The sequence below is a fragment of the Paramormyrops kingsleyae genome, chromosome 23 (assembly GCF_048594095.1).
Source record: "Paramormyrops kingsleyae isolate MSU_618 chromosome 23, PKINGS_0.4, whole genome shotgun sequence".
NCBI classification, from domain to species: Eukaryota; Metazoa; Chordata; class Actinopteri; order Osteoglossiformes; family Mormyridae; genus Paramormyrops; species Paramormyrops kingsleyae.
This window is the reverse complement of record NC_132819.1, coordinates 20,302,013-20,329,363: the sequence shown is the minus strand read 5'-3', so window position 1 is coordinate 20,329,363 and position 27,351 is coordinate 20,302,013. Positions and strand designations below refer to the sequence as shown.

At 47.0% G+C, this 27,351-nt stretch overlaps 1 protein-coding gene across 2 annotated transcripts in view; it reads right to left on the bottom strand.

The window, feature by feature from the left end:
* Nucleotides 1-531: 531 nt before the first annotated feature.
* The window catches only part of LOC111848293 (nectin-3-like), a 37,146-nt gene continuing 10,326 nt past the window's right edge, over nt 532-27,351 (bottom strand). For both annotated transcript variants that reach the window (XM_072705861.1, XM_072705862.1), the window contains exons 2-7: nt 24,657-24,998; nt 23,176-23,481; nt 22,901-23,009; nt 3,788-3,936; nt 2,408-2,520; nt 532-2,296 (exon numbers count right to left, since the gene is read on the bottom strand). In XM_072705861.1, coding sequence (XP_072561962.1) covers nt 2,255-2,296; nt 2,408-2,520; nt 3,788-3,936; nt 22,901-23,009; nt 23,176-23,481; nt 24,657-24,998 — 1,061 coding nt within the window. In that variant the 3' untranslated portion in view covers nt 532-2,254. The remainder of the gene's footprint in view (nt 2,297-2,407; nt 2,521-3,787; nt 3,937-22,900; nt 23,010-23,175; nt 23,482-24,656; nt 24,999-27,351) is intronic.

The window sequence follows — 27,351 nt, the reverse complement described above, 5'->3', positions numbered from 1 at the left end:
CTTCGCCGGCTCCGGCTGCGCCTCCGCCTGCCGCGGCTTCCCCCTCCTGCCCGCCTGCACTGGTGTTCCCTCCTGCTCCCTCCGTGTCCCCTCCGTCACTCCCTCGTCCCGTTCCCTTGGCCCCTGGGTGGTCCCCTTCAGCTCCCTTCTCCCTCCCGCCTGCGGCCCCTCCGGCCGCTGCCCGTCGCCCGCCTGGGCTCCCTCGTGCTCCCCTTGTTCCTCCTCCCTTTCCGTTTGTCCCGCCTGTATCTGCTCCTCGTCCCTTTGTTCCTCCTCCGTTCACTCCTGGCCCTTTTGTTCCGCCGGTCTCCCCTTCTGTGTCTCCCTTCCAGGTCTGTCTGTCCGCTTTCCCTGTTCTTTGTCGGGTTCTGTCTTTCTTTTCGTCCCTGTTCCTGTTTTGTGTCTCGGTCTTGTTCCCTGTTTTTGGTTGATGTTTTGCTTTGTCTTCCAGGTCCTGTTCCCCGGTTTCGTCCCGTCCGTCGCCTCCTCTCGGGCGCGCCCGGTGTGCGCGCCTTTGGGGGGGGGTTATGTCACGCCCCGCTCCGTCCGCTCCCGATGTGTGCCACGCCCACCTCGTTACCTCGTGTGATTCCCTGATTGTCTCTTACCTGTGATTCGTTACCCTTGGCCTGTGTCTTGTATTTAGTCCGTGTCTAAGTCAATGTACCCCAGATCTGTCATTGTATTGTCCGTACCTGTCAGTCTGCGTGGAATAAACCCCGTTACCCTGACTTCCTGGCTGCTTTCGCCTGTTTCCCTGCTCGCCTTAAGCCCGAACGTGACAGTGATATTGTTCAGCTGTAATTTATTTCCTATCAGTTCCTTCTGGATCTAACCCTAACCCCAACCCTGGTATGATATAATTTTTCCTACTAACGGTACTTTGGCCATTTCCAAAAGTGATGTGGATGATATTCCAGGAGATTCGTTTATTTCCATGAAGAATGTGCTCTCTTTTTTAATGAATGTGTTGAAATTAGGGTCTATAAGCAAAGAAGAGTTAAATCTCCATCTAAGGATGGGTTGTTGTCACCAAGACCAAAATCACTTATGCATTGTTTTAATACTTCAGTGGAATGCCAGTTTCTAAAATTAACGGTGGAGGAAGATCTGCGGAATGGTAGAATTAATAACTGTATTGAAGTCACCTCCAGTCATTGTTGCAGAATTTGATAAGTTTGATAGTCAATCAAAAATGTATGAAAGAATGCATTGTGGCCAGTATTGGGTCCATATATGTCTGCAATAGTGTTATTATGATTAATGGTACTGCTGATAACAACATTGCCCCTCCAGGTCTGCCCGTCGGTGTTTGGCTTATCCACAGTTAATGCTGCTCGTCTTCCCTTCCCCCGGAATCATTCAGGATCGGAAGTAGTTCTTTCTTCTCTCTGGTATTTATTTAGGGAGCTGGTCACTGAGGCCGCAGTCAGTTCCTCTCAGTTCCCTTCCTTTACTTTTAAGGAATTCTTTTGTTTGTAATGCTCAGATTTTGCTACAATTGCTCTCAGTCTTCCATTATTAGTGTTTTTTGTTCTGATGCGATGAACTCGGTGAACTGTTATTTTATTTATAGTGTCCGGTGGTAGTTTTAGGCCTGACTGCATGAATTGTTTGACTGCATTTTCTGGGTTGTCGGGCCTTTGTTCAGGTATGCCGGAGAAATTCAAATCTCATATACGTCGACATTGTAAGTCCAGGATTCTCTCTTTCATTATTTTATTTTTGTTAATGAGATTGGTGACTTGCACAGATAAAGTTTTGACTTCATTTTAGTCCGTTGTTTTCTTTCAGAAGCCTTTCGCTTTAGGATTTGGGGGAATTCAAGACTGGATTTCAGGTCTTTGAAGTCTGTGTGCAGTAATTCCACACCTGAGATTGTTGCTCCTCCTCTGTTTCAGTAGACCAGTCTCACCTTGGATGTTTTTTGCTGGGTTTGTCTGCCATTACGCGCAGATTGTAAAAGGAGTCGTCAACAAAAGTAAAATTTTCCAGAGTTGAAGAAGTATATAATCTGATACTGACAGTGATGGTGAAAGTATGGAAGATATCCGGGAAGTTTTCCAGGGAAAAGTTACGAAGCAGCGTCTGGATCGTCGCCCATAATCACAAGCTCCCGGAAATTCATTTCGTAGTACACCCTTCAGGTGCTGAAGTAGCCAGACTAGCAGGCCTTCATATACCCTTAACAAGGGACATCCTGGGTTCAAATCCAGACTTGGGCACGCAGACATAAACAATGTAATGTTTGTACTCATGATTCCTGCTGTCCCAGTGCCTGCATGCCCACGTCACCCTGCCAATCCAAACATATATTAGCGTTTTTTAAAAATAGCATGACTGGTTGTTCTGTGAAGGTGTCTCACAGCAGTAGCAAATCAAAGACGATTATGTAGCTCATGTATACCTGCTGTGGCCTTGATCTTCTTAGATTCCATGTATAGAAACTCAGAAGACAGAGTGCAGAAAGCAAGACGAAAATGGCTGCAATCAGGCCTCCATAGTAGCCTCGGGTATCATCTGTAAAAAGAAGAGCTTATTCCTGCTATTTGAAACATGAACTTGAACATTAGTGTGCAAAAGGCTGCCCTCTGCTGGCTGATAGCATCACTTTATTTATTAGCCTGAGCCTAAATTGTTATACAAATGATTATTTAAATAAAACCTAATATCTGATAAGCAATATGAAATACAGTAATAATAAATACACTGTGTATTATTGTACAGTACTGTACTCTCACTCTCGTACCTAAACAAAACCTAATATCTGATTCCCAAATACCAACTTCCCAAAATCCTAAGTAAGCTCCTAGCTGCAGGATAACAGCTAAGCTGTTCTAACTTTCACTGTGCACCATGCAGTGTTTTAGCTATAGCTAAACTTATTTAACCCTTGTCGCATATTATTTTTCCATTGCCCTGTCATCTCTTGAGAATTACATTTAAAAAGCCAGTATACCTTTTGTTAAACAATGTACTTTATTATGAGTAAGGTCTTACTGGGCGTAATTTGTCAATTAAACTTTACCATAAGTATGTACAACAAAATCACGTATATATATATATATATATATATATATATATATATATATATATATATATATATATATATATATATATATATATATATATATGGTCAGGGGATGTCCACGGATTTGACTGTCCATGAAAGGTCTGATAATGTATCACTTGCAGATACTGGGAAATTAGAGCAGTAAAACGTGGCTACAATAGGCCTATATATAATTTTTTATCGTCGTGAGCATGGTTGTTATCTTAAGTTAGGAGAGTTTAAGATTTTGTGGCGTTAGGAAGCTTGTGTGATACTCTTTTCCTGTGTTAAGTTAGAATAGGACCAATGATTTACTGAACTGTTCATCTGTAAATCAGGCCCTAATCCTAGTTGCTTTGGTCACCAAACAGTTCTGCAAGATCTGCAAGCCAGGAAGTTTCTGTAATACGGCCTCAGGATGGAACAAACAAAACATGGTTATAGATGAAAATTCAATTGAATAGGTGAGATTGATCTATTGTGACTTATTTTGCAATGTAACCAATCAGATGTTAAGTTTTGTTTAGAGCCCGCCCACTGAGTTTGATGGGTGACTTTGACAGTTAAATTCAATGGTTGCTGGTATCATTTAAATTATAATTTGAATAATCATTTAAATTACATATTTATAAACAATAATTTAAATGATCATTTAAAATAATTAAAATTGTTTAACTGGCATGTTAATTTATTGAATATTATCATAACACCCTCCACACTTGCACTGATCCTTACCTGTATATACAAAGAGGGTCCCAGTAACTCGGCCAAACTGGTTTGATGCCTCACATGCATACAGGCCATTCAGTCCAGGGTCCCTCTTTAAAAACACCAGTCTGCCTCCCTCCGGTCTGAGTGAAGGACCGAGTACTTCACTGTCCACTCTAAGTAAAGAGGTGAAAAACAGTGTCAATACTACATTACCCAGAAACACACAGGCCAAACACATAAAGAACTGACTGCTAAACACCAAAGATGTTTTACATGAGTGTAGTACTGGGACCACATGATGATAATTTTCCAAGTTATGTAAAATCACGAAGTAACAGCCATAAGCGACCCATTATCTGAAAGCTTCAGTATTAGTTTTGTATAACAGACACACCGTTAAGTACCCACAGGATGGAAGGCTAATGCACGCTTGCTATAAAATGCCTTCTGAAGTGTGGCAGTATTCTGAGAAATCTGGGGACCAAAAATTATTTGCAAGCAATGTCAGAAGATCTAGCTGTGCAACCAAATTGCGGATGGATTAGCCATTCAAGGAGCCATTCTTCCCTCGCCGCCTTGCAAGAGTGTACAGAGGAAGTGCTGTGGCCAGATCCAGCTAAGCAAAGAGATCATGCTTGGGATTTATTTAATTCATGATTTTAGGGCTGCAACAACTAATCGATTAAATCGATTAGAATCGACTATTAAAGTAGTTGCCAACTAATTTAATAATCGATTAGTTGGGTCTACGTTATTATACACATAAGTACAGTGGCTACCCCTTAATTTGGGAGCAGTAAGCTAACTAAAGCAGCGGTGGCAGTATGGCCGACCGCCATAAAAGAAAAAGGAGACGGGAACCAATGCCGTGCCTTGAGTAGCTTACGTGATGAATTCTGGAAGAATTGGAAAAAAACGTTTGAAAGATGGCGGGGGCGGACACAGCAGTCTTGTTTTAATTCTGCCAGAAACGGTAGTATTTGACGGTAATTAGCTGACATTAGGTCGGAGAGACACTGATGTATAATGTGACGTTGTGGAATTTTTGGATTATTTTATGCAATTATTCAGATTAATTAACGCAAATACTTCGTTCAGTGGTATAGTGAAGGGTAAATGCACATAAACGCCGTTTAAGCACCTTTTAAATTTACAAAACAGCGTTTACTCACCTTCTGCTTCATTATAGAAATTTATAGTAATATCAAATGCTGTAGTACTCAGGACCAGTTTTTGAAGGTCTCGATCTTGTCTTTGAATCAGCCGTATTTGTACTCGTTCTTGTCATGGACTCAGGATTTTATTTCGAGACCAGCCAAGACCACAACTCTGAGAATATTCCTATTAATGAGCCGTTTACTACGGTGCCCCTAAGGGGACAAAGGAGGAGAAAAAAAAATGGCAGAAAAAAAGTCATGTTTTGCGTTATAACCCAAAACTTATACATTATAACCCAAAACCTTTGCGAAATAACCCAAAACCTTTGCATTATAACCCAAAACTTTTGCGTTATAACCCAAAACTTTTGCGTTATAAACCAAAACTTTTGCGTTATAACCCAAAACTTTTGCGTTATAACCCAAAACTTTTGCGATAAAACCCAAAACTTTTGCGATAAAACCCAAAACTTTTGCGATAAAACCCAAAACTTTGCGTTATACCTCAAAACTTTTGCGACATAAGGAAAACTGTTGTGACTTTGAACTGGAAATATGAGTAATCAGTTGTGGAAGTAAAATTGGACATTAGTAGGCCCAGGAGGGGAGGCATATTGGGTCTGTTATGTTTTAGGCCTTAGGCCAGAAGAGATTGTTTTGAATACTATGTGACCTCGCTTTGTGATAGCTGCCTGCAGTTGGCTCCGCAGAAGCTCGGACCTTGGAGAGGCAGACAGTGGAGCAAAGGGGGGGAGAAACCACTTGCAGGAAGAGACTCGAAGCCGCCCCAACTGGTGCACAAAGAGTTATAGCTTATTAAAGTAGTTGTAGTAGTCAGTATAATATGTTACGCAATTGATTGCATCATGTTAATCATACTTATGTTAATCATACTAATCATATGTTAACCATGTATTTTCAGCAATTCAGGGACAATATGTCAATGTGTTAATCATTAATCAATGGAACACCCAAACATTAACAGTGATTCAATGTCATATAATTAATATCTATATACATAACTCAAGTAGAGTCTAGAAGCCAAGGCTGTCTCCAGTAAATTGCGTATAATGGGTGGACTTTACCTTGCTATCAAGGTGAACCAATGGAGCAGGAGAATTGTGTTTGTTATACGTTTCAGCTTAGTTTGTTGGTGTTTCATGACCAGTCAGGACTTAGAAGTCCTGGGAGTTATGGTTTATCTACTGGTTGCTCTGTGTGCCGGGTGTGACTTGGTACCAAGTGCCAGAGTGTGATGGGAGCGCTTTGCTGAACTTGCTGGAATAAAAGAGATTTTCTTTACTCACCAAACTAAGAGGTCCAGACTTTTATTCTAAGTGCTTGATTTATCATTTTTCTACCACACAGTCAGTGTAAGGAACATAATTGATAGAAAAACACGGAGTGTTTAATCGAATTTTACTTTGATCTTGGTCTACAATATATGGACATTCAGTTTGTTCTCGGATCTAGGCATGATGTTCACATAAGTCTGAGGCAGATTAAGAGGATTTTATGTGAAAGGGGATTATTCCAACGGAAAAACTACTCTGACTTGGGTGATGTAATTAACTTTATTCGCGAGCAGCTTTTGCACTCTGGGCAGCTTCATGGTTATCGATGGATGTATGCAAAATGCAGAATAAATGGACTTCATTTGAGAAAAGAGTGTCACGCCCCGCTCCGTCCGATCCCGATGTGTGCCACGCCCCCCTCATTACCTCGTGTTCAGCCCTGATTGTTCTCACCTGTTGCCTGTTCCGTTTACCTAGTCCTGTGTATATTAGTCCGCGTCTCCCCATGTATGCCAGATCCGGCATTGTATTGTTACGTGTCGTCCCTTCCTGTCTGCCCTGGTCGTCATTAAAGACCCAGTTTACCCGAAGTCCTGGCTTGCTCTCGTCTGCTTCCCGGCTCGCCCATCTCCGAACGTGACAGAATGCCGGATCTCCGACACAGCACAACGCGGGAGACCGAGCACCACCGGCTCGGTCTCCTGCAAGACTTTGTGTTTTGGCGCTCCCAACCAAAAGTACTAGAGGATCCTGTAGCCCTGGAGCTGGCCACCCGGGGCGCGGACCTCCTCACGGAAGAGCGCCTGCCAGGACAGCAGTACCCGCTCGAGCGGGCACGCAAACTCCTGCGCTGTCTCAGCGAGCGTCTCACACGGCGGAGAGGCGAACGCGTCGCCCGGAGCCCGGGCGAAGCGATCGCGGTGGCTCCGCTTTCCAAGGTGAGTGGCAAGAAGAGGCGGAACAGAAACAGAGTGCAGCAGGAGGAGGCTCCGTCTCTGCTCTGCCTGCAGTCCCTACAGCTGCCCCCACTCTGGCTGCGGCACCCCCTGCTGGCCGCGTGATGGCGGCACCCGCCGCGGCGCCCCCTGCTGGCCGCGTGATGGCGGCACCCGCGACGGCACTCCCTGCTGGCCGCAGGACGGAGGTGCACGCCGAGGCACCCCCTGCTGGCCACATGACGAAGGGGCATGCCGAGGTGGCCCTTGCTAGCCATGTGACGGCGGCGCCCATCCTGCCGGCACCTGAACTACCTGTCTCGCCTGTCCTGCCGGCTCCTGAACTGCCTGTCTTGCCGGTCCTGCCGGCGCCTGAACTGCCTGAGGTGGCTGCGGTTGCGCCCCCTGCTGGCCGTGTGATGGCGGCGCCCGCTGTGGCGCTCCCTGCTGGTCGCACGCCTGCAGCTGCCTCCACTCTGCCTGAGGAGTCCGCCGAGGCGCCTCCTGCTGGCCAGACGCCCGCGGCCCCGTCAGAGGCCGCCTCTCCCGTCCTGCCCGCGGCCCTGCCTGAGGCCGCCTCTCCCGTCCTGCCCGCGGCCCTGCCTGAGGCCGACCTCTCCCGTTCTGCCTCTGGCTGCTCCGCCTGCGGCCACACCCACGGCTCCGGCTGCCCCGCCTACGGCCACGCCCGCGGCTCCGGCTGCCCCGCCTGCGGCCACGCCCGCGGCTCCGGCTGCCCCGCCTGCGGCCACGCCCGCGGCTCCGGCTGCCCCGCCTGCGGCCACGCCCGCGGCTCTGGCTGCCCCGCTTGTTGCCTCCCTCCTGACTCCCTCGCCCTTACCCCGGCAAGGCCAACGCCCCCCAGGACCCCGCCTCTCAGTGTCCAGCAAAGGACGGGGACATAGGCATCGGGCCCTGGGCCCGCCCCGCCCCGCCCCGCCCTGCCCCGCCCCGCCCCGCCCTGCCCCGCCCCACGGCTCGCCCGTTCGGCCCCTGGCTGTGGCTCGCTGGCTGTCTGCGGGTCCTCCGGCTCGGGGTCGGCGGTCCCCTCCGGGTCCCCCCCTGGATCCTCGGTGCCGGTCCTCGGTCCCGCCTCCGGGTCCATGTCGGCCGCCTCCGGGCCCCCCTGCTCCGGCTGGACGTCAGACGGCGCCTTCCCCGGCTTCGGCTGCGCCTCCGCCTGCCGCGGCTTCCCCCTCCTGCCTGCCTTCACTGGTGTTCCCTCCTGCTCCCTCCGTGTCCCCTCCGTCACTCCCTTGTCCCGTTCCCTTGACCCCTGGGTGGTCCCCTCCTGCTCCCTCCTCCCTCTCGTCTGCGGCCCCTCCGGCCGCTGCCCGTCGCCCGCCTGGGTTCCTTCGGGTTCCCCTTGTTCCTCCTCCCTTTTCGTTTGTCCCTCCTGTCTCTGCTCCTCTGCCCTCTGTGTCTCCTCTGTTCACTCCTGGCCCCTGCATGTCGCCTGTGGGTGTTCCCTCTGTGTCCCCCTTCTCTGTTTGCCTGTCTGCGTTTCCTGTTCTTTGTTGTGTCTTGTCGTTCTTCTGGTCCCTGTTCCTGTTTTGTTCCTCTGTCCTGTTTCCGGTCCCCGCCTTTGGTTGATGTTTTGCTTTTTGTCTTTCAGGTCCTGTTCCCTCGTCCCGTCCGTCGCCTCCTCTCGGGCGCGCCCGGTGTGCGCGCCTTTGGGGGGGGGGGGGGGTTATGTCACGTCCTGTCTGCCCTGGTCGTCATTAAATACCCAGTTTACCCGAAGTCCTGGCTTGCTCTCGTCTGCTTCCCGGCTCGCCCGTCTCCGAACGTGACAAAGAGGATGTGCGTTTGATTTATATTAATTATATTAATTTATTATAAACATGAAACAACAAAAAATGAACAAATGCGGAGAAGGCTTTTTCTCTGCAATAAATGTTTACTTTGTCTGTAATAAATGCAAACTCGCTTGCATGCTCTCTCCCCCTGTCACATATGTGTTATGTGTATCAACATTAAATAAAATTAGAGAATTATTTAATAATATTTTATAAAAAAAGACTGTTTTTAATGACATTGATTCAGCTGCTACAAAACTTTTTTGTACTCTTAATGTAGCATACATTTATTTTTTAATGTGATGTAGGAATTAATAGCTCAAATAAATTTTAATATTCTCCACCAATATGTTTGAATTAATTAAAGTTTAATTAATTATTATTTAATGCTGATTATTAATCAATTGTTATGCCGAATGGTCGGCTCCTCCAAACTCAATTGCGGTATCCCTGTGAGTCTGTTAATGTGAGACTTAAATGGGATTCACTAATTACCAGTATCGCTTAGTAACCTGGGTTAGAAGGCTCGTCCAGCGAGCTGCATCACCAGGTAATGTACACGATTGGTAGCGAAGCTCCCCTCACGGCCAATGAGAGAGAGTCTCGCGATGTTTCAGGCGAGTTTGAGGTTCAGAGCGTGTAGCAAGATCGCACAATGGCAGGAACTTATTATGAGACACACAATGACGGAGGCTAAAGTTGTGTAAAAGACATGCATTTATTCCTAGCTAACACTATAACTAACATAAGACAGACATTACACCTAACACAAACAACAAACACGAAATAACGGAATAAAACAAACAATGTAATTATGAAAATGCAATGACCGGATTTAAATGAGTAACCTGAAATGGGAAATACTGTTCTGCAAAGCAAGCATAGTTTGTGGAAACACGACCCTAAAGTCTTATAGCAGGTTAAACAGAACAGCTTAAGTTGTTAGAATGAAAGGAAGTTGGTTTACTTGGTTGAAGAGTGGGGGGGGGGTCTTGGCAGTTGATGGCAGAGCTGCTGAGCTGAGGGCACTCAGGAAGGCGCGGCGTTTGGAGCAGTGGAGTGGAGTCCCTTTAGATTCTCTCTCCTGGTGAAGCTTTGTCTTGGGTGCTGTTCTCTGTTCAGCTGGGCCTTCACCGGAGGGCTTCTTGTGGGTTTCTCTTCTCCCGGGCTGATGTTCTCCTTCGGGCGGATGGTTTTCTCTGCGCCGGCTGGCGGTTGTTCTGCTCTGCTGCTGGTTGTTCTCTGCTCCCCTTTGTTCTGAGGTGCTAGATTTTTATGGTCTAAAGTTCATGAATAGGGATGACCAGGAATTCGACTCCTGGCCCAATGGCTGGCCATCCATTTGGCGGGCTTTCAGAAGGGGGTCTGTATCAGTCCTTTTGTGATTTATGGCCCGCCTGATTCTACCTTTACTGATGATTTTCATTAAGCTGTTATAACTTTTGATACATCCACTTTTATGGTAATCACTGACCAGATTTGGAATCAGGGGTGATTAACAATCAGTTTGATACCAAACATGCCATACCAGCTTCACAGGTACATACCTCATACCATCTGCATTAATTGATTAAACAATTAATTATTGTATCTATGTGACTGATTCACATCAGTATAGGATACAGGTGTTTTGGGTTGCACCTCAACAGATGTTACACTTTGTGCGGATATTACATCAAATATTCATATTACAAATAGCACATCTTATCCATAGATAGGCGTGGCCGTTAGTTTGTGGTAATATCAATATAAGTTGCACATCTGGAAAGAACATAATTTGTTTGGTGTGGCTTATGCCAATTCATCTTCTCCAGAATGGATAAAATACACCTTAATTCAGTTCTTTTAACATAGCATGGTAGAAACAAAGAAACTTGGTGAGGTCCACCGAGATCAGATAAGGACCACAAAGGAATGTTGGAAGAGAAAGGGGGGGGTTTCTAACACAGAAGACTCTCTAAAAGTTAGGACACATACAAACATAACGTATCTGTATATTGAGACTAGTAGTCGTGAGTAAATCAATATACAGGGTATACAAAAGCCAAACTTAAATGAAACTTCCTTTAGGGTGTTTGTCTGTTGGGTGAGTGAAATGTAAGGCAGAGTGTATGTGGAGGGGGTTGGGTGCCAAGTCGAGGGACCCCTGTCCGTGAATTCCACTCTGCTTGTCTGTAGGTCCCTTAATCTTTGGGCAATAAAAGTTGGAGTGCTAGCCTCCCTGGTTATCTGTGTGTGTGTGTTTGTGTGTGTAACCCCCCTTTGGTGCCTCTCGTACCAGGCTCGGCCTTGTCTCAGGCCACCTGGAATTTAGGCCCTGTGATATGTGCATGTGTGATCCTACATATCCCCCCTTTCGGCTGATGATGGCATTGCCATCATTCAGGCGACGGAAGTTGAAACAGGATCACCACCATGCAACGAGGCATTGTTGACATCCCATTGTTTGGCACTCTGGGTGGCACAGTGACAGGATGGACAGGGAGGAGGCGCAGGGGCTGGCGCCTGACTTCTGGGACCGCGAGGAGTGGTGAATCCTATGTCGAACAGGGTGCCAACGGCTGCTGCAGCTCCCAGCAGGGTGCTCAGGAGCCTCTTGGGCCATCGATTGGACTCAGCTTGGGTCACGGTCGTTGGGTTACTGCTCCAACCTGTGGGTAGTGTCAGCGGCAGCATGATGCAGGGCATCCTGAGTCCATCTGACACCTGTCCCACTAGTTTGGGGTCTCTCGTGCAGGTAATGGGCTCGGTTGACATCGTCAGACGAATACTCTTTCTGTGTGGGTACAACAGTTGGTTGTCACGAGACCGGGCTGTCCCCGGAAGATGGTGCCAGGTGGAGGCCCAGGGAACGCCGTGTCAGACTGGAGCCTCAGCCTCCTAGGCAGAGTAATGCTAATAGCGGGGGCAGCATCATCCTAGTAATAGGGGGTAGAAAATAAAGACCAAATTAGGATTGAGGGGGTGAGTCGAGACTCTGAATGTTTTGCACACCGGTGCAAAAGGAAACAGGAGAAAGAAATAGTGGGCAACAATTCTCGGCCAGAGAACAATTGCAAAGAAACAAACGGGACAAAGAAAATTGCAAAACCGGATCCTCTTCAGTAATTTCCCGGGCACGCGTGAGCCACCCCAGGTCCTTACCAAAAACAACAACCAAAATAAAATGAAAAGCTATCAAAAGAAAGAAACAGATAAGTACAGCAAAAACTGAAATGGTCACCCAGATATCAGTAGTCAGGCCCACCACCTTAATCTACCCTATCTGTGACCATCCTTCCTCCCCTTTCTCTTTGGTCTTTCTTGTTGAGGTTTTGGAGGAGATTTCAGACTGAAAATATGTCTTTCTTTTGGTTGGAATGTGGTTTATTCCAAGCTGCTGGCTTCGTCTTGAGAAGACTGGTTGGTGGGTGTTTCAGGCTTTCTCTGGGCTTGGTGTTTCTTGATTTGATTCCGATGAACCCACTTGAGGCATGTTTCATGGGTGCCTTTGTTGGTTCGGATTCGGTAAGCCACAGGTGACAGTTTGTCCACGATCTCATGTGGTCCCGACCAGCGTGGTAGAAGCTTCCTGGAAAGTCTTTGTACTGAGTTTGGTTGCACAAACCTATAGTACCAGATTTTGTCTCCCACTTGGAGTTCATCTTGTGAGGTTTTCTGGTCATAGTAGGCTTTCCTGCCCTCTGCAGTTCTTTGCAGGTTTTGTTGGGCGAATGCAAAGGAAGCTCTCAAATGCTGGTGCAGGCTGTCCAGATATTGTTGTGTGGTGTAGGCTGTGATGAGATTGTTGTCACCAGGTTGGTAGAGCAGGTGGAGAGGGAGTGTCATTTGTCGTCCTATCATCAGTTTGAAGGGGGACACTCCTGTGGACTTGTGGGGTGTGGCTCTGATTGCCATGAGCACCAGAGGCAATTTCACATCCCAACCTTTCTGATTGGATGCCACATATTTCTTGAGCATACCGACGACGGTTCGGTTGGTCCGTTCTACTTGGCCGGATGCCATAGGATGGTGGCTGATGTGGAACTGGGCTTTGATCCCCAACAGTTTCCAAATGTCCTGCATCACTTCGGCTGTGAAGTGGGTGCCTCGGTCTGAGTTGACTTTCAGTGGGAGGCCAAACCTGGAAAACACATGGTTCGTGAGCAGATATGCCGTTGTCCGGGCTGTGTCGTCGGGTGCCGGGAGGCATTCTACCCACTTAGTGAACTGACAGGTGACTGTGAGGAAGTATTTGTTTCCGCGAGCTGATCTCGTCAGGGGTCCTACCCAGTCAATCTGTAGATCTGACCATGGGAAATTGATACCCCGTCGCTGCAGAGGTGCCTTGTAGGTTGTTTTGGCATTGCGGTGTCCTGCACAGGGTGCGTCGTGGGCGTACAGTAGCATGACCCCCCTTTGTGCCTGAGGGACCACGAGCTGTGGTGAAGTGTGGGCATCAGGGACATCAAGAGGTACGCCCTCGACGAGATGAAGAAAGAGTAAAGCCATCATCAGGTGATGGAGGTCAGGAAGGGATGCCTGATCAGTTGTGGAGATCGAGTTAGCCGAGAGGTCGCGGAGGTGATCGCAGACCTTATTGAACACAGCATCAGTGGGCTGGAGAGAGACGATGCCAGAGTTGGAGACCTGAAGGGAAAGTTCTAGCAGTGAGGCCTCTGGCATCGAGGTAGGTGCTTGGCTGTGGCTGCAGGTGACGACCTGGACAGCATGGGTGGGTGGGAGGGGACAGTCACCATGCAGTGCTCCTGCTTTAGCGAGTGCATCAGTGTGGTCATTGTACGTCTTGTCCAGTTCTGGGAGTCTGGAATGACCACAAACCTTCTTCCAGTAAATCTGCGTGTTTCGTGCGGTAATCAGAGCATCGCACGTATGGAGGAGGTCTTTGTGTTTGACCGGCTTGTTCCCTGATGTCTTGAAGCCATTTCGTGTCCAGTGAGGGAGATGGCACATGAAGCTGAGACGTGCATAGCTGAAGTCTTTGCAGATCAGCAGGTCCTTTACTTCACGTTCGGAGGCCATCTCCAGGGTGATTAAGATTGCTGCCAGCTCTGCGTACTGTGACGTGTGAGGACCAAGCTTGAGCTGTTGTGGTGGGACAGGGTCGTCATTGAGCCACAGAATGCCAGCTCCAGCTTTCAGGGTCCCCTGATGTTTGAATGAGCACCCATCTACATAAATGGTGATCATGTCTTGACAGACATTTTCCTCAAAGTAGTGGTGTCGCGATAGTTCCATTGGTGTGGACATGTCCACAATGTTGGGTGCTGCTGGTCCCTCCTGAGAATAGCTGTGGCAGCTGGGTGCCTGTACTGCGTCAGGCTGGGCAGTTATGGCATGGATTGTCAGGTGCTGGTCATCAGCAAGCTCCACGTGACATACAGTCTCTTTTGTCACTGGTGACTCTTCTACCTCCATGGTCATGACCACATCTGTGACTTCCATTCCTTGGAGCCACATGCACTTCCTGATCTTGGGGCAGAACGATCCCGGGGTAGGGTCCTGCCTGCACAGGAAGGAGTCATGATGCTGGTATGGGTCTCTTGTGTCAAGACACTGATCTCCAGCTGCATTCTCTCCATGGTGTGGAGTGAGGTCCGAGGAGACAGCCAGGGTTTGACATTCCCATGTGGCTGTGTCAGGTGTCCACAGTGGCAGCGGTTCTCTAACTTGAGCCCAAATTTTCTGACGTTGGAAGTCTAACAATGGCTCGAACCGGTTCAGCAAATCTTTCCCAATGAGGAATGGAATGGACTCAAGCTGGGAAATGTATACAGGGTGCATTACATTCATGGGGCCGATGGACAAATCGAGGGGGATCATGTGATCCATCCTGGTGCCCACTGGTGAATATGCCTGCACGTCCAAAGAGCATTTCCTCGGCTGGAGGGTTTTGTTCTTCTGGGCGGCTAGGTGCTGCACCTGGTAGAAGAGACTGGCTGACATGAGGGTGATGTCTGCTGCAGTGTCGATGAGGGCCTCGAGGGTGAGAACATCTTCCAGGGTGATTGAGAGGTAGAATTTCTTGGCTACCCCCCTTTCCATCAGGTCACCCAGAAGCTGTGGCACAGGGGCCTGGCCAGGAAATGGTGAGGCGTCGCCGCAGTCAGATTGGTGCTCTGAGTCAAGGCACACAACCAGGACAGTGCTGCCGGGCACCGGCGGGGGCTCATCCCCTTGATCAAGCTCTGTGTTGGTGACGGCAACATCAGGTGCTCTTACTGGGCATGAGTCAGTAGCACTTTCTAATTGAGGTGGGACTTCTTCAGTTGTTCCAATATGTCTGGTAGGGAAGGCCGATGACTGTTGAGTGTCATTTGGGGCTGACCTCTGAGGGAGTTTGTAGGCATTGTCTGGTGTGGGTTCAGGTGAGGGTTGTGGGGTCCTGCGTGATTTGTGCTTCCGTCCTAGTCATTTTGGATCTTTCTTCTGAAAGTCCTCTTGACCCTTGAGGGGATGCTGAGTAAAGAAATCACGCAGCAACTGTAGTAGATTAGACTCCTCTTCTTCCTTGGTTCGTCCAGGCCTCGAGTCTGGATCGTAACCTCTCCTTCTGTTTTGCCAGTTCCGTGGTTGATTCCGTCGGGAACTTGGGGGAGAGCTTAGCTTAGGAAACTGGTTTCCCTGTCGGTCTCTCCACTTGTTCCATGGCTCCATTGGTCTTAGCTTACCCTTGTTAGGATAGCGCCGTGTCTCCCACCAGTCTGGCTGAGTCTTTGACTGCTGTGGGGGCGCACCAGGGTAACGCTCACTGTGGCTTGCTGCTCTCCAACCTCGGTCATGGATTGGTGGTTGATGAGGAGGGTGGCCACCTTCCAACGCTAGGTTGGGATCTGTAGTGCTAAGGTTCAGCACTGCCGGAGCCTTGGTTGCCTTCTCAGCTGCTGCTCTTTGTTTGTGGTACGCCTTGATCGCCAGGTCTCGCAGTTGTTGACTTGTCATGGTGCGGGGACAAGCCATGAGCCCCAGGTAGTGGTTAATGGTTGGGTGGAGGTTCCGAAGGAAGAGAGCCTTGAAGTTCGCATCTTCTTCCATGTCTGGCTCATTTCTGGACCCAAAATATGCCCGACGAAGGCGATTGTAGTAGGCTTGGGGAGCTTCTTGTCTGCTCTGTTTAACATCAAAGGCGACGGCAATACCTTGTTCTGACTCAGGATCAGCAAACTCCCGAGTCAGTGCTTCGTGTAGCAGCATGGCATTGGCTTTGATTCGACTAGGTTGTCGATCCAAGAAGCTGCGGACCTCCAGGCTAGATGTGATCCTGATGAGGTAGACTCTGTCCTCATTGGTCACATTGTCCAGTCTTTGGAGGTGGAAGTCAATGTCTTGGAGGTAGGCATGAATGTCGTGGCCTCCTCTGGGATTCGGGGTGAACGTGTTGATATTCCGAGCTACTTTATCAAGCTCCTTTGTGGTAGCCCGGTGCTGGTGTAACGTTCGCTTTGGTAGGCCTGTTCCATCCGTGGTGTGTTCTCTGAGAGAGACCTTCCAGGCGATTGGTTCCTCAAGGTCCGGTGTTGGGCAAGGCGGTACCTTGTCCCAACGAGAGGTCCCTTGAGCGCGGTCTGAGTGCCTTGGGGGAGACAGCATTGTTGGAGAGGAAGTCGGTGCCATCACTGAATCGTTGGATGTTCCAAATTCTGACTTCACCTCATATGCTTGCTTCAGTCCCCGTCTCAGCTGGTCAATCTCTTCTGTGTTAGCCCAATGTTTCGTTCTGGCATCGGTGAGCTGTTCTTGGGAACTGATCAGTTGGTGATTCAGCTTGTGCAGGCGTCTCTGTGCCTCGTCCAGATGGTTTTCCAGGGCCAGGATCCGACCATCCTTTTTCTTGAGCTCCGCGTGGGCTCTGTCCAGCAGGGTGTCGGCCTGGTCCAGTCTGGCTTTGAGGTTTTCTCTGGTGGCTCTGGCTTGCTGTTCTTGCTGGTCAGCTTCAGCTCTGAGCTCTTCCAGGGCGTGTTGAAGCTTTTTGCTGGTGTGAGGCATTTCGCCTTCTTCTGTCTCCTCCTCCTCATGGGGTGGAGAGCTTCTCTTTTGGAGTTCTTGCTCCAGATTCCCAATGTGATGCTGGGCCTGGGCAGCATCTCTCTGTGTCTCTGCCAGTAGTCGTTGGGTGTTTTCCTCCTGCTGTTGGAGTGCTTGCACCCTTTGCTGGAGACGGGACGTTCCCTCTTCATTCATCTTCAGCCTGGCTAGTAGTTTGTGTGCGAGGGAGCCGAGTATTTTGGTTAGCTCTTTACTCCCGCATTTCTGAGTGGGTGGCATGTCCATAAGTTCGGCAATGTCGTCCTCAATTTGGTCAGCTTCTTTGGACCATGTGAGATTGACATGACCGGGCGGCAAGTTGGGAGTCACATCTTCAGACCAGACACCAAAATCTTTCCAGTGGTCCAGTGGGCTTTCCATGTGGGTCATTGTGACTCGGTCAACAGGAGGGTGGCCGCAGAAATCTGTTACTCAGGCTGGGTGTTGCCTAGGTGGGAGGCCTAACACCTAAATCTGGGCGAACCAATTAAACCAACAAAATAAAATGGAGTAGAACTGGGGCCTGTCAATGGGTAACTGGAAGGGTGTAGTGAACCACGGGAATAGTTACCCACGACAAAATAAACAAACAAAAATTGTTCCCTGGGAGAAGTTGTTGCAGGTTAGAACAGTGTGAGTTACTCTAGGGCCTGAGAGATGCCCTAGTGAGGGGGAAAGGATAAAGCCTTATCCTGGAAATTGCAGATCTGTGGCTGCTGACAGTGTCAGAAGACCACAGGAGAAGTTAGGAACAGGAAATGAGAAATAACAGCTTCAAACCAATGGGACTGCATTCAAACGTAGCTTGCTGTTGCAGATCAGATTACCCCTGGGTTGGGCTCTGTTGTACAACTCCGCTTTGACCAGAAGGGGGACCACTAGCAGGTTCTGCTTTATTTGTCCCTATATGAGGTGTTGCGGTGTTAAGCTAGTCATGCAGTTAGAAAGGCTTGAACGCTGTCAGGTGTCCCTCCTGAGTAGGGCACGTCCCACAAGCTCAATCCCAGCCAAGCAGGCCCAAGTCCAGCTCCCACTCCCCCGATCCCCAGCACTGTCAACTTGGAAGGGGATGTTCTGTACGCACAACTGAAACAACCCAGGTGGGGCTCAGCTTATCGGGCGCACTTTTGGCCCTGACTCGAACAAGAGACGGCGCAACGGCACTCGGGTGTCACCCAACCGATTGAGAGTCCAAGCTAGGGCTGTTCTCCTGAACTTCGCCCTAGACGAGGTCCTGCTCAAACTTGTAATGACCTCCCGAGATACCTGCCAACCTTGCCCTTAATGAGTCAGCGGGTGCAGCCCAGCTGGCGCGCTTTTGGGCGTCCAATTGCTGAGAACTTCCCTTCGGTTCTGACAAACTGTACGATCGTAAGCAGTGACAGCAGAGCCACAGGCAAAGCTCAACCAACAGAGAGCGAATGGTAAGCACCCAGCACAGGAAAAGCTCAACTGATCACGTCCAAAACCTCAATGCCTCCCTGATGTGTAACTGGTTTACTGTTATTAATAATGGTTGAACTTCTATGCAAGTCTCCTTGTTGGGGGAGAGAGAGTGAATGAAAGCATAAAATGAAATAAAACCTAAAATAAATCAAAAAGGTAAAACAGAAATCAAACCAAATTAATTGGTTCTTATTGTTTAATTGTAAACATCAATTAGTTATGCAGCAATAACCTAATTAGATGTTAATGTGTTGTGATCTAATCGATTTGGTCTGTGAAGTTGATTCCTGCTTTCAGGCAAGAACCTGTGTGTCCAATTATGTGTGTTGGTATTACCGGTGTTGACCACTAGAGACCCAACTCAGATGTTGTTACACTACTATGGCTGACCACTAGAGGCGCACTTTTGAAATGGAGTGGTAATTCTATGCCTGACCACTAGAGGCGCAATTTCGAAATGGAGTGGTAGTCCAATGCCTGACCACTAGAGGCGCAATTTCGAAATGGAGTGGTAGTTCAATGCCTGACCACTAGAGGCGCAATTTCGAAATGGAGTGGTAGTTCAATGCCTGACCACTCGAGGCGCAATTTCGAAATGGAGTGGTAGTTCAATGCCTGACCACTAGAGGCGCAATTTCGAAATGGAGTGGTAGTTCAATGCCTGACCACTAGAGGCGCAATTTCGAAATGGAGTGGTAGTCCAATGCCTGACCACTAGAGGCGCAATTTCGAAATGGAGTGGTAGTTCTATGCCTGACCACTAGAGGCTCAATGGGACGTTGCTCCCTTTGTGGGGGGGGGGGTCCCAGGTACGTGAGCCTAAGGGGTGGGGTCACTGGTGACCCAGGAGAAAAAAAACAAATGACGTCAGGCAGGCCTTCAGGGCTCTGACCTTTAAGTGGTTAGAGTGGCGTTCGCTGACTGCCCTCGTAACCAAGACGGTTGCTAGGCGATTGCCGACGCTAGATGAGTGACATACACTTTTAACGTATGCACACGCCGCTTGCGGCTAACTTCTGCGTCTTGCACAGTTTAAAACCCCTTAAAATAATTGCTGAAGCGAGACAGCGCTCGCGTTACGGCGACGGATCTAAATAGCGAGTGCACTATATCTCGTCGCAAATGGTGCTTAACCACAGCGGGTCTCAAGCACTGGAGACTCCCAAATTCTAAATAACACACACACTTGGCTCACAGCGCAAAGTGTTGTTAAACTTGCTTTGTCTAAAGCAGGCACACACATACGAGAAAGATCCTGATAGGTAGCTAAGCTATCGGTCTTATCTCAGGGAGTCCTAGCAACAGAATTCAGGTTAGATCCTCTTAACAAGAATTCCTGTTCGCTAATAGAAAGAGAGATCTCTGCCAGGATTTATAGAAACGGAGAAACTCGTCCGAATCGTCCTGGAAACAACGCGCTATACCTGAGAATCTCGTCAGATATAGGGTTTAAATTTACTGCAGTTTAAAACGAATGAAACCTAAAATAAAATAACCGAAAATAAAACAAAAGAAAATAACTACTAATAATAGAAATAAAAAATAATAAGCCCGTACAATCCCGCTTAAATGCCTTCAGACTGCCGTGAGTGCAATTAATCCTCAACTTTGCAACCTGTTCACAGTAGCGCTTATTCAACTGCACGTTCGGTCATAAAAAGTTTAAATTGTGTGCTCACAAAAAGTTTGAACCTTGTGCCCGCGTTCTTCCACCATTAATGTAGGAATCAATAGCTCAAATAAATTTTAATATTCTCCACCAATATGTTTGAATTAATTAAAGTTTAATTAATTATTATTTAATGCTGATTATTAATCAATTGTTATGCCGAATGGTCGGCTCCTCCAAACTCAATTGCGGTATCCCTGTGAGTCTGTTAATGTGAGACTTAAATGGGATTCACTAATTACCAGTATCGCTTAGTAACCTGGGTTAGAAGGCTCGTCCAGCGAGCTGCATCACCAGGTAATGTACACGATTGGTAGCGAAGCTCCCCTCACGGCCAATGAGAGAGAGTCTCGCGATGTTTCAGGCGAGTTTGAGGTTCAGAGCGTGTAGCAAGATCGCACAATGGCAGGAACTTATTATGAGACACACAATGACGGAGGCTAAAGTTGTGTAAAAGACATGCATTTATTCCTAGCTAACACTATAACTAACATAAGACAGACATTACACCTAACACAAACAACAAACACGAAATAACGGAATAAAACAAACAATGTAATTATGAAAATGCAATGACCGGATTTAAATGAGTAACCTGAAATGGGAAATACTGTTCTGCAAAGCAAGCATAGTTTGTGGAAACACGACCCTAAAGTCTTATAGCAGGTTAAACAGAACAGCTTAAGTTGTTAGAATGAAAGGAAGTTGGTTTACTTGGTTGAAGAGTGGGGGGGGGGTCTTGGCAGTTGATGGCAGAGCTGCTGAGCTGAGGGCACTCAGGAAGGCGCGGCGTTTGGAGCAGTGGAGTGGAGTCCCTTTAGATTCTCTCTCCTGGTGAAGCTTTGTCTTGGGTGCTGTTCTCTGTTCAGCTGGGCCTTCACCGGAGGGCTTCTTGTGGGTTTCTCTTCTCCCGGGCTGATGTTCTCCTTCGGGCGGATGGTTTTCTCTGCGCCGGCTGGCGGTTGTTCTGCTCTGCTGCTGGTTGTTCTCTGCTCCCCTTTGTTCTGAGGTGCTAGATTTTTATGGTCTAAAGTTCATGAATAGGGATGACCAGGAATTCGACTCCTGGCCCAATGGCTGGCCATCCATTTGGCGGGCTTTCAGAAGGGGGTCTGTATCAGTCCTTTTGTGATTTATGGCCCGCCTGATTCTACCTTTACTGATGATTTTCATTAAGCTGTTATAACTTTTGATACATCCACTTTTATGGTAATCACTGACCAGATTTGGAATCAGGGGTGATTAACAATCAGTTTGATACCAAACATGCCATACCAGCTTCACAGGTACATACCTCATACCATCTGCATTAATTGATTAAACAATTAATTATTGTATCTATGTGACTGATTCACATCAGTATAGGATACAGGTGTTTTGGGTTGCACCTCAACAGATGTTACACTTTGTGCGGATATTACATCAAATATTCATATTACAAATAGCACATCTTATCCATAGATAGGCGTGGCCGTTAGTTTGTGGTAATATCAATATAAGTTGCACATCTGGAAAGAACATAATTTGTTTGGTGTGGCTTATGCCAATTCATCTTCTCCAGAATGGATAAAATACACCTTAATTCAGTTCTTTTAACATAGCATGGTAGAAACAAAGAAACTTGGTGAGGTCCACCGAGATCAGATAAGGACCACAAAGGAATGTTGGAAGAGAAAGGGGGGGGTTTCTAACACAGAAGACTCTCTAAAAGTTAGGACACATACAAACATAACGTATCTGTATATTGAGACTAGTAGTCGTGAGTAAATCAATATACAGGGTATACAAAAGCCAAACTTAAATGAAACTTCCTTTAGGGTGTTTGTCTGTTGGGTGAGTGAAATGTAAGGCAGAGTGTATGTGGAGGGGGTTGGGTGCCAAGTCGAGGGACCCCTGTCCGTGAATTCCACTCTGCTTGTCTGTAGGTCCCTTAATCTTTGGGCAATAAAAGTTGGAGTGCTAGCCTCCCTGGTTATCTGTGTGTGTGTGTTTGTGTGTGTAACCCCCCTTTGGTGCCTCTCGTACCAGGCTCGGCCTTGTCTCAGGCCACCTGGAATTTAGGCCCTGTGATATGTGCATGTGTGATCCTACAGTGAGTTGCTGGAAACAACCTTTGTATGATGACAAAGTCTGGGTTATTAAGACATGCTGGAAATCAAATTGGTCCCCTCCTCCGATTAATTGGAAAAATAATCGACAGATTAATTGATCACCAAAATAATCGTTAGTTGTAGCCCGAAATGATTTCTTTGTCTCCACAAATGTCTTTGCTGTGTTCTGTTCTAATTTTCAGTGCAAAATGCAACCTTTGGAAATACATGGGTACTGACTGATTTTCAGTGTGGAGAGAAATAAATATTTTCCTCAGTGCTGCTCTTGTGTTTTTTGTTTGGTTAATATATTTATGTATTTTACTCTCACCTTATCTCTGGAAAACAATCAAACCCAGAGAAGAACAGAACAGTAGAACTATTTAATTGAAAAATCAATTTTAAATTGATTATCACCCCAGCCCTACAAGACTTCTTGGAGTTAAAATTTCCCTACAATTTAAATGTGATCAACAGTCATTTCTCGTAAGTGGCTAAATACACTGTAGTTAAATACATAAAAACACATCAATGCAGACTTAATGAACAGTTAAACAAAACCACAAAATAAACAAAATACATCTATACCAAATGCCTGCTACATATTAATGCAACAATTAATCTTAAAGTTGTACAGACCTGTTACACAAACATCCCACACAGATCTCACTGAACATTAAGTCCTAGAAGCTGTGAAATGACATATAAGGTAACATTCTACCTGCTCCAGGTGTATCTTGTAGGTGCAGGATTGGCATCTACATCACACTGGAAGACTGGAGCCTCAGATGATGTTCCATTTAGAGAGATATTCCCAGACTGCGGGGCATCTTGAAGGAACATTGGTCCACTTGGTCAAATGGATTTTAACACCATGGAGCAAAGAATCACCCTCTGCGTTAATTTATTTTAAATGATTACTGTCTATGTCTGAAGTACATTCCACTGTAAACAGTGACTGACTTGCAGTGGGTTTGGCCTCCCAGCAGTACTCACAGTGCACTGAGATCCTGTACGGCACATTCTCCTCATGCTCCAGGGCTGTATGGTTCACCACACACTGCACCTCTCGGCCATTCATGGACCTGGTGGAGGTCACCAGCAGGTAGCTCCTGACGGTTGTGGTGCCGTTGGGGTTCTGTGTCGCGTTATTCTGGATCTCAGTCGGGCCATCCAGCTGGTCTGTGCGCCATGACACCACTGCTGCTGGGCGTCCATTGGCAGCAATGCAGGTCGCTAAGATGCCACTCTCTCCTCCGACCACCAGGGGCGCCGCAGGTGTTACTGTCACTACAGGACGAACTGTCACACAGACTGAGTCAACGAAACATCCCACACAGTGTGTTCGGCAAAGAGCTGAACCGGAGGCATTCCTACATAAGAGTACCAAGAAAACTGGAAAAGGCAAGACCTTTGCCTGTGTTTCTGCTTACCTGTGCAGGATAAATACTGAACTAATACATGAAAAACAGCACAAAACAGACACTGATATAGGCCAAAGACAGGCTGATAAGCCTTATTTAATAAAATACTGGATTGTTTGTTCAGAGACATGACAAATGCAGCATGTGAATCTTCCCCGAAATTGTTCAATGCTGCCATTTGTTCCAAACTGCACTGTTTGTTACTGAAGCCTGGTTTAGCACAATCGAATCAGCTTATCGTGAGGATTTGCTGAAAAGCATACAAAAGCACCATAGCTCAGCTCTGAATAGGGATCCTAACCTGCCAGACAAATTAAACGAGTTTCATGCAAGGTCTGAAACAGCTATTCCACCAGCCACCCCCCTGCTCCCACTCCACTGCCACCCTTCTGCCTCTTGGAGGATGAGGTGAGAGCTGCATTCAAGAAGCTGATCTTCAGGAAAGCAGCAGGTCCAGACAGGATCAGCACTGCCTTGCTGAGCCTCAGTGTAGCTCTGTCAGCGCTCGCGGGGAGGGCGAGCAGGAAAGCAGGTGAGCGAAGCCAGAACTTCGGGTAAACTGGATTTATTAACCAAAGACGGACAAGCACGGACAATATTCTGACACCACAATGACAAGTCTGGGGAAGACTGACTCAGACGAGGACTAAATACAAAAGACGGGCTAGACATAACAGGACACAGGTGATCACGATCAGAGCTGAACACGAGGTAACGAGGTGGGTGTGGCACACATCAGGAGCGGACGGAGCGGGGTGTGACAAGCTCAGTTGACCCCAGTATTTTCCACCAGATCTAAATAGATTGGGTGGGTGGAGTTTGTTTGGATGCTATTTTGTTTTTTCCTTCATATTACATATTTCCTTCAAGCACAATCCAGGAAGCAGGTGGAAGTACACAAACATACAATGTATGTGACGGTTTCGTGATACAGTCCCCTGGTCATCTTTCTGTTTGCTGTTATCGTCATTATGCACAAATACCGTTTCTTTACATTTATTTTTTCCAAACTTCATTAAGCAGGGTGTTTCTTAGTAACAAAGACTAACTTACCATGAACTGTCAGCCGAGTTTCTGTCTGGTGCGGCCCGCTTGGAAACAGCGTGAAGATGCAGGTATACACGCCTTCATCATGCAGCGATACATTCAAAATCTGAATTGATCCAGTTTTCATGGTTAAATTCCCAATAAATCGGACCCGATTCCCTAATCCGTTGACATTTCTTACATCCCGGGGGGGTAAGATGACAAAGAAGTTGTGATTGTCAGGAATTCCTCGCGTCCTTTTTTGCCATGTTACCTGCTCCAGATCTTCATCAGTCTCAGTCAGTCTGCAGGATAAATTAGCGCTGCCCCCTTCAGTGACGGATACCGGCCCGTTTACCACCCGAATAGCTGCAGAGAGAAGAAAGCGAGAGGTGAAGAGCGCACTGCTGTCCGATATTACGGGGATTACAGAATATGGGAATGGATGCGCAGCGCAGCTCATTACCCGACAAGTACCAGGGCTTCTCGGAGCTCTGAACATGGAAACCATTTTATATTCTTCAGCTGTTGATATAATGATGTATATTCTATAGTTCATTATGATTATTTTATTGCTATTTTACTGTTATTTAATTGTAATCTTTTTAAACTATTCTGTAGTCCTCTGTTTTGAGAAGTCCTACAAAGTGCACTTTAAATAGTGGACAATGGAGGACAATGCAAACCCCATGGATTTTTAGGTAATCTATATATCTTTATTAATAATTATACTGTATGCATACAGTGTGCAATAGGACAGCTGATAAATTGCGTAATAGCTCTAAAACTCATGTCCTGTCAGACATGTCCTGCAAAGTGTGCTTTGAACAGTGGACTATGGAGGGTAAGGCAAACTCCCTATGATATCATATAGCTTAAGCCATACAGCAAGACTGGGAGCCCCAGGACTCGGTAATGTCAGTAATGAGGTTAGTGAATCTCGCCGAAGTTGACATTCTCTGCACAGACAGACACACTACTGAGAACTGTGCCCAAGAAGTCATTAAAAGCCTGGATCTTGGGTTTGACCCAGGACACTCGCAAACCCAGACACTCAGACAATCGCAGAGATTCTCCCTCCACTCTGCACAGCACTCACAGTACCGGTGTACAGGCCGGCCATGACATCCAGCAACTTATGGGGGATCCCAAGAAGTCTCAGGATGTCCCATAAGGCACCACGTTGTTAACAAAGTCAAGGTCAGTAAATCTTTCCCCACTAGCAGATACCCCACAGCCACTGGACCCCACGACCCTGCAAAACATTCAGCCCATGCAAGCACTGAACAGAGGAGAAATTTATGTTGGTGAATGAGGTCCATTGTCTGTAAAATGTCCTTCATGGTTGCATATCACCTGGACATTTAGACCTAATGCCAAGAACAGTTTTTGTGTTGCAGATGGGATTCCAGTGCCTGCGAGTATGAACAGGGTTGAGGGTTCAGTCCACTGCACCTAAAATGCCAGGTATGCCTGCAATGGCATGGAAACCAGTGTTTTTCATGTCATGCAAGAGATCCCCTCCTACAGGAAACTATGTATTATGAGGGGATTTCTTGCATGACATGAAAAAAAATGGTTTTCATGCCATTAAAGGGATTTATTTTGGGTATGAACAGAATCAACACACACTCAAGCACACACAAACATTTACAGTGCTGACAGGTTTGAGCAAAATAATTGCTTATTCTACAGTTGTATAATATTATAGGATTTAAATTACAATAATATTTTCACCATTTATAATAAAAAATAATTTTAATAACCATAATTTTGATGATAATTGTTTAAAAATTATCATTTAAAAATAATAATTAAAATGAGTAATGTGTTACTTTATATCCATTACTAACACTTCTGAGTATGACAGCTGCTCACTGCCTGCAGCTTCAGCACTACAGTACTGATGTTTTACATTCTGAGTCTGATGCTCCACCATCTTTAGTTTCATTTGGGCGTTCCTGACTCCTCTCTCAACTTTTTTTCTTAATTTCTGTGTGTCATTTCTGTGCGCTCACAGCACTGCAGGCTCATGCCCTTTTATGGGGATTGGCGGGGCGATACCAACGTTAATTAGGAACTACTGGAACACGCTTTTAATGTACACTGACAACGGGATTCATCACAAAACATTTTGCAACAATTCTGTGGATTAAGAACGTGTCGGGAATCTGATGTAGACTTTTCTCAAAAGCATGATGATGATACTGGTGAATGAGGCCCATTTTGGCGAAGTGACTGGGAGGACATGATGCTTACAGTATATCTGATCCAGCTTTGGCGTGTCAGATGGCAAAGGAAGCTGCGTGTGCCGGTGGCTGTTACTGGGAGATAGCAGACATCCTCTTAGCAAATACTTGCTGAATGCAGTGTTGAATCCCCAAATCGTGGCTGAGTAGAGGTACATCACCACACACTGCTGTGTGCTCTGGGCACGTGGAATATGTGATTCTGGTACCTGCACAAGGTCTAACATTTCCCCCTGAATTCTGCTGTGCTGTTATTGTTGTTTGTGCTATGTTGCATAACATTGCAGTAGCTATTTTATTAAAATATGTTTTTTTATATCCTCAATAAGTTGTTTTATGGCTTTTTTTGAGAAGTGTTGCTTACTTTTCCTAAAGCTGCTCACCGTTGTTTGACCTCAGAATGTGATGTGATCTCGAAGTACCAAAAGTACGGCACCGGGTTCGGTGGAAAAGCGCCCAGTGTGTATGTAACT